We start from the raw sequence: 7,982 nt of genomic DNA on the forward strand, positions 1-7,982 counted from the left end.
ATATATATATATATATATATATATATAGGGTGCGGTGGATAAACTGTTGTCTAAATTATGCAAAAATGAAAATAACACTGACATCTCATTTTAACAGATATATTTACCAAAATTACATTAAAATATTTTGAAATACTAAAGAGTAAATTTATTCAATAAAATCACTATTAGCTTCAACCATAGCCTCCAGACGACTTCGGAATTTCCTGCAACTCTTCTAGGTGGTCTCCTTGGTTAAGTTGGTGAATGCTGCCATAACCCTTGCCTTCAGTTCATCTTTGGTGTTCAAATAGGTTTGTTGGTCTCTCACTCAACTGCACCCCAAACATAATGATCAAGGGGGTTGCAATCTGGGGAGTTAAGTGGCCAAATGTCAGGGGTGGTGTGGTTGCAGGAATTGTCTGACAGCCATGACTCGATTCCCCTGCTTGTGTGGCATGGTGCAGAGTCCTGTTGCTAGACATTGGGTCTTCCAGCAGCCACTCTCTTGATCCAGTGCAGCACTACCACCTCCAGGCACTTGATGTAGGCCTCTGTGTTGAGTCTGATGCCATGTGGGAAGACGAATCAAGGCATAACATCGAAATCACTAGTGATCCCTCCAAACACCCTGATGTGGACTGGTTGTTTGATCTTTTATCACTCTCAGTACATGTTTTGGGGACACGGCAAGCCAATGGTTGTTATGTGTGCTCACCATCTGATCCTGGCAGAAATTTTTCTCATATGTGAAAAACTAAAGCATGTTCAGTTAAAGAGATGATTGAGTTTGTTCAAAAGCTTCGTAGCACAATTTGTTTTCTTGTCCTTGATAGTTTGGGATAAAAACTGGCCCTTTCTCTTCTTGTATGAGGAATACCAAATGTTTTCATGCACTACCTGCCTGATAAGAAACTCAAACGCTCCCATGTCCCTGGCAATGGACCTGATTGACTTGGAGGGATCATTGTAAATTATGGCCTAGAGCTCACCAACAAATTCAGGAGTTCTTTTCTTATCAGAACAATCACAGAAAGTTTTCCAAACTGCCATACCTTCGTAATCTCCATTAGACTCATTTCTGGTGCTCATGCTATATTTCTGTTAAGACAGCACTGATGCTACGTTTCTGGTAAGACAGCTGCAGGAGAAATACCTAGCCAAAGATAAACCTCTGTACCTGGCTTTCGTTGACATGGAGAAAGCCTTTGACAGGGTCCCCTGATCCCTTATCTGGTGGCTTATGAGGAAACTAGGGATAGATGAATGGTTAGTGAGAGCTGTGTGAGCCATGTACAGGGATGCTGTCAGTAAGGTGAGGGTTGGCAATGAGTACAGTGAAGAATTCCGGGTAGAAGTAGGGGTAGGGTCCACCAAGGAACAGTCCTCAGCCCCCACTTATTTATCATAGTCCTCAAGGCAATAACAGAGGAATTCAAGACAGGATGCCCCTGGGAGTTCCACTATGCTGATGACCTTGCTCTAATTGCTGAGTCCCTATCAGAACTAGAGGAGAAGTTCCAGGTGTGGAAGCAAGGTTTAGAATCGAAGGGCCTTAGAGTCAACCTAGCAAAAACCAAAATCCTAATAAGTAGGAAGGTAGACAAACCACAAATCCCTTCAGGTAGATGGCACTGCTCGATCTATAGAAAAGGCGTAGGTAGAAACTCTATAAGATGTACCCAGTGTAAGCTATGGACATATAAGTGGTGCAGCAATATCAAAGGAAGGCTAACTAGGAAGATAGTTTTTGTATGTGGCAGATGCTCAGGAGCAATAAACACTGAAAATGTGCTGAGAACAACTTCTGCCACATTCCAGGGAGAAGATAGCTTCTGTTAACTAGGTGACCAAGTCAGTAGCGGGGGAGGGTGCACTAAAAGAGTAGCTGCTACAATAAGAATAGCCTCGGCAAAGTTCAGAGAGCTCTTACCTCTGCTGGTGACAAAGGGCCTCTTGCTCTGCGTAAAAGGCAGACTGTATGACACATGTCTCCGTACAACCATGCTACATGGCAGTGAAACATGGGCCGTGACTGCTGAGGACATGCGTAATCTCACAAGGAATGAAGCCAGTATGCTACGATGAATATGCAATGTCAGTGCACATACTCAACAGAGTGTAAGTACCTCGAGAGAAAAGTTGAACCTAAGAAGCATCAGTTGTGGTGTGCAAGAGAGATGATTGCGCTGGTATGGACATGTGGTGAGGATGGATGAGGATAGCTATGTGAAAAAGTGCCACACCCTAACAGTTGAGGGAACCCGTGGAAGAGGTAGGCCCAGGAAGACCTGGGATCAGGTGGTGAAGCACGACCTTCAAACATTAGGCCTTACCTAGGCAATGACTAGTGACCGAGACCTTTGGAAATATGCTGTTTGTGAGAAGACCCAGCAAGACAAGTGAGACCATAACCCGTGGCTTTTACTAGGGGTGTAGCCAGCCCATTTATACATACCTTTCCTTATTTGGACACTAAACTCTGCTTGCGAAGACCTGTTGAGGCAATTGAAATTGAAATCAAAATTGAACCAAATATGATGACTGGCACCCATGCGAGTGGAGCACTAACAGCACCATCCGAGCATGATTATTGCCAGAGCAACTGTCCAGCTTCCATGCTGGTGGCATGTAAAAAGCACCATTTGAGCATGTTCGTTACCAGCATCACCTTACTGACACTTGTACCGGTGACACATGAACAAAACATTCGAGCGAGGTCGTTGCCACTGCCCCTGGACTGGCTCCTGTGCAGGTAGCATGTAAAAAACACCATTTGAGTGTGGCTGTTGCCAGTACTGCCTGACTGGCCCTCAAGCCGGTGGCACGTAAAAGCACCCACTACACTCTCGGAGTAGTTGTCGTTAGGAAGGGCATCCACCTGTAGAAACTCTGCCAGATCAGATTGGAGCCTGGTGCAGCCATCTGGTTCACCAGTCCTCAGTCAAATCGTCCAACCCATGCTAGCATGGAAAGCGGATGTTAAACGATGATGATGATGATGAACTCTTTCCAAATCCTCTGCACCATCCTCAGATTGACACCCAAACACTCTGAAATATTTGTATGGGAGCTTCCAGTGCAAATGCCAAGCAGTACAGCATGTTGTTTCCAAATTTCTGGCAGAGTAAATTGTGTCATGGTGCTGTTTTCCTCATAGATGGTGCCCAACTGACCCTACTATACTGCGTAATCGACAAAAATCAAAAACAAAGAATGCACAGAATGATTTCCCTTGTAGATGGTCACAAGACCATATATCACTCATGTGCTTTGTTTTCAGTTTTGGTATCTACAGCTCAATGCCATTCTTACCACCAACCACATTGCAAAGTATACTGAATGCACTTCATCCTGGCACCAGCACTAGAGAGAGAGTGTCGTGACCTCAACAAGACTAAAAGTTGCTTGCAATCTTATGTTGTCTCCACTCAATCAGAACAGTATACTATTTGCATTTTATCATAGTACCAGCACTAGTGAGGTTAACTTGTAACAGATTGGCTAGAGAGTCCTCGTTATAATCTAGGATGTGTTTCTATGCAAAAGATAACATCCAAGAAAGTGAGTGGAAGTGAAAGAGACAACAGAGAAATCAGGAAGGATAAGGGTAGGTTACAGGAGGAAGAGAGTCATGTCACAAGAGAGTGGCTTGTGGAAGAGGGAGAGATGACTAGCAGAACAGAAGGGGTGATGCTATGGATTATCAGGCAGGGTAAAGCATAAAGACACCCTTCAGTCACCCAGAAAGTTGCCCTCTGAGGCGTAAGTCTGAGCAAGGTTGTTTATGAAAGACCAGCAGTCATCCATGCAAACCAGCTTCCGTGCTCCATGCCACTGATGTGAAATGACGAAGGCCGATACAGCTTGGCACCAGTGACATCACAACTCATTTCTACATCTAAGTGAACTGGGGCAATGTGATGTGAAATAACGTACCTTTATCAGGCACTGCTTACTTTAATGACACTGACAGAATATTAGAGCAAATAGAGGAGAAACAGGGGACAACTGATGAGCAATGGGAAATCGATAAATTTGGGAGGGGATGGTGGTGCAATGGGGAGATGGATCGTAGGGAGAGGAGATGAAATGGACATTAGGAAGATGGGGGGGATGCAGACAAGTACACAATGTGTAGGAGGCACAATAATGTACACATACAAACATGTACATACAAATACATACACACATCTACACATATCATGCTTCTTCTCAGCACCCCCACTATATATATATATATATATATATATATATATAGTGACTGAGGGTGCAGGGTAGCACCTACATTGCTAGAAACAAAAGTCAAAAATTATTTTTGTGGCTATAAGGGTCTTTGACTCTTGTTTCTAGCAAAGTAGGTGCTACCCTGCACTCTCAGTCACTATTAGTGACAGTTGCATTTTTCCTTTTTGGCTTTATATTGCATCTGGCCACCTTCGTTATTTTATATTATATATATAATACATCTCTATTAACTTTGGAAGTTGTGGCATTCATGCCTTTCCAAAGGAATTAGAAGAGTAAGTGAAATAGCAGTGGGTAGGAATTGAACCTTTGTTGCTGGTTCAATATGCTTTTTCTAAAACAGTTCACCCTTAAAAAATTATAAAGTATGTAAAATATTGGGTATTGAGCCCAAAAATGTATGATGCAATAATTACCGATTTTGATTGGATCTTTCTTTGGTAAAAACATTGGTAAAAAGTTCTCTGGAATCTGGATAATGGTTGGCTGAGCACTACTAGTGATAACCTCTGTCGAAGACTCGCTGACACTCTTGCCTTCGTCTGAAGTAACTGAAACATTTCAGTTAAAGAATGGGAAAGGCATGAGAGCCGCATAACAATGCAGAATGAAGAGAAAAAATGTTTCAGTTAATCCAATATTTCAGCTTTAACAATGCCTAATTGTGAACTGAAAGATTCAAAGTGAAATGATAATAGTCTCTTTTACTGATAGACTTGACAGAGGAAAGTAAGGGTCTGAGAAAAGAAAAGATGGAGAAAAAAGTTGTTAATGTTGTTATATAGCTGCAGGTTAGTCTTGATGAACCAGGCCAGTAACAAGCAGAGAGTTGGGTGAATGAGTAAGAGCAATCCTCAGGTCCAGTGCTCCAGATATATGCAGACTCCATCTAACTGAAGATCACATTATGTGCTAATGTAGGCTACTGCGCAGCAGCCCTGGCAGATTAATTCTTTTTTATATCTCTGTATGATAGCTGTTGGTAGTAGTGTTGTGTAATATTAAGTTAACTCTGACTGTATAAATCTGTGATATGTTACTAGTGAGTCCACTGACTCATTGTGAGCCATGGATCCTTTGCTAAAGACATAACAGTCCTCCACTTAGTGGAGGACTGTATTCTACACTCTGCCATGTTCACCTTGTTCTTATATGTCTGGCAGTAAGGTGTATATGGGCACAGCACAACAGCTGCCATTCTGCTACATTTATTGTTGGTGCTGTGCATCCCAACACAATATTCAGTGATAATGCGGTTATTGATACTTCCATTATTCCATTGTGTATATGTGTGCTCTTATCAAGTCAGTAGAAGAGTGATTGATATTAGGCTGGTGTTGCAGTCATGTTTCAGGCTGTTGTTAGACGTGTTTACAGCTGAAAATGCATATGTGCTACCCTTCCATTCTGACTTGAGAGTTAAAAAACAGAGTAAAAGTTGAAAATAATCATTTGACCACGTTGAGTCTGCATGGTAGAGAAGTAATCAAGAAGATAAGTTCCACTTTTAAGAAGGGATAATCTCTCTGAGTCCGCAGCACAACACTTCAATAAACAGGTGGGAAATAAACAAGAAACCAGTAGTAAAAGACTGAGGGACAAAAGAAGTGAGAGAATGAAGGACTAAAGGATTAACTCATTAGTAGTTAAGCTAGCCATATCAGGTCCAAATATACTACTTGTTTTATGCTCAAACTGGTCAGGTCCAGCTTCTCACACCTACTCTACAATGTCATTTTTAGAATAAACAATCACATCAGTGAAATCTCAAAGCTACAAGATAAGCTATGATTAATTCAAAACAATTATATTCTGTCACACCGGCAGCCTGAGTTTTTGCTGTCTCATGGTGTGCCCTCCCTTCCCACCCCCACCACTTGTACCCGAAGTTTCTATCCTCTGATCTCTATCAGATGTCTCTCCCATGAACACTTCTAAAGGCTTAATGCTCCCCCATCCCTACTTAGGGTTTATCTCCTATGTAATATAATGATTATATAGCGCATAAAAATTATGGCGTAGTGTATGCAGGTTGAAAGCTATTGTATGTTCATGAGTTCTGCCAAATGCGAGCTTTCTTTTCAGGTACATGATGCTGCTGTCCCCCATCCCAGGGTCTCATGGGCCCACACTTTCCACACCCTCAGGGTTGGCACACTGAAAGGTAGGTCTGGTGAGATTGTTGAGTTGCTTGAATGGAGACGTGTAGATTTGTGCTGCATCCAAGAAGTAAGGTGGAGAGCAGGTTCCGCGAGGTTCCTCACAGGCAAAGAACACAGGTACAATATTTTCTGGGCAGGGAACACTGACGGGGTCGGGGGCGTGGGTATACTTCTTGCAGAGAAATGAGTGGATAAGGTAATCGAGGAAGTCAGAGTCTGTGATAGAATACTTAAGATTAGATTAGTGTTGCAACATGGGTTAGCAACCATTATCTCGGCCTGTGCCCCTCAGCCAGGGCTACCTGATGAACAGAAAAAATGATTTTATGACACCCTCATCGACAAATGACAGGGACCTTCTCTTTGTGACTGGTGACTTCAATGGGGGCTTCCATGGCATACATGGAGGCTATGGTTTTGGTTCCTGCAATGAGGAGGGAACCAGGCTGCTGGAGTTCTGCAATGCAAATGATCTTGTGGTTTGCAATACTAACTTCAGGAAACCTGCCAGTCACCTATTCACTTACCGATCTGGTAGACACACTTGTCAAATTGACTACATCCTCACCAGCAAATGGGAAAGATGGCTACTTATAAATGCTAAAACCTTCCCAGGAGAAGAATGCACCCCACAACATAGGTTAGTAGTTAGCGACTTCAGGATCAAGGCTAAGTGGATACCCAGAAGTTGACCAGCATGGAGAAGAAGTGTCTGGAAGCTTAAGGATCCTGTGAATGGACAGAGATTTAGAGACGTATTACTCGAAGCTTTTGACGAAATAGAGGGGGATATAACATCACATGATGTGGAAGACAACTGGGGGTTTCTACAGGAAAACCTGCTGAGGGCTACTGACCAGGTCTGTGGATGGTGTAAAGTCCCTTCTCGACCCAAGGTAACATGGTAGTGGAACAATGTAGTTGACAGGGCCATTAGGGAAAAGAAACAGGCATGAAAGGACTGGAAGAATGGTGGTAGCAGAGAACTGTATCAGACTGCCAGAAGGGAAGCTAGGAGACAGGTTTATTTGGCCAGAAGGGAAGCAGATAAGAAAAAATTTGCCAATGTTCTGTATCGTGAGAACCAAAGACTTGAGGTGTTTCGTGTTGCAAGACAGTGTGTGAGAGAGAATCGTGAGAAAGAATAGGAGAGAAACGTGTCTGCATGGATGATGGTTCACTTGCATTTAATGAGGCTGCAAGGAGAGAGACTTGGAGACGCCACTATGAAAGGTTGCTAAATGAAGAGAATCAGTGGGAGAAAGAGAGTCTGCTGAATGTCGACCCAACAAAGGGACCAGCTATCCAAATTGACAGTACCTTAGTAGATAAAGCAATTAAGAGTATGAAGTCAGGGAAGGCCCCCAGCCTATCAGGACTCACCACAGAGATGCTCAAAATATCTGGCGATGTTGGCTATAGTCTAGTCACCTGTATAGTCAATCAGGTGATACATGAAGGAGTCATACCCAATGAGTGGTGTAGCAGCACCATAGTCAACTGTTACAAAGGTAAAGGTGACGCTTTAGATACAAATAACTACAGAGGCATCAAGTTATTGGATCAGGTAATGAAAGTCATGGAGAGGGTCAT

At 42.9% G+C, this 7,982-nt stretch overlaps 1 protein-coding gene across 2 annotated transcripts in view; it reads right to left on the reverse strand.

Annotated features, from left to right (window-relative positions):
• Nucleotides 1-7,982, reverse strand: part of LOC106872691 (uncharacterized) — a 64,736-nt gene that overhangs the window by 6,733 nt on the left and 50,021 nt on the right. The window contains exon 9 of one of the 2 annotated variants that reach the window (XM_014919768.2): nt 4,644-4,778. The exons of the other annotated variant lie outside the window; for it this stretch is intronic. Within the exon in view, the coding sequence (XP_014775254.2) occupies nt 4,644-4,778 (135 nt within the window). The remainder of the gene's footprint in view (nt 1-4,643; nt 4,779-7,982) is intronic. 2 annotated transcript variants of the gene reach the window in all.

This window comes from Octopus bimaculoides, chromosome 10 (assembly GCF_001194135.2).
Source record: "Octopus bimaculoides isolate UCB-OBI-ISO-001 chromosome 10, ASM119413v2, whole genome shotgun sequence".
Taxonomy (NCBI): domain Eukaryota; kingdom Metazoa; phylum Mollusca; class Cephalopoda; order Octopoda; family Octopodidae; genus Octopus; species Octopus bimaculoides.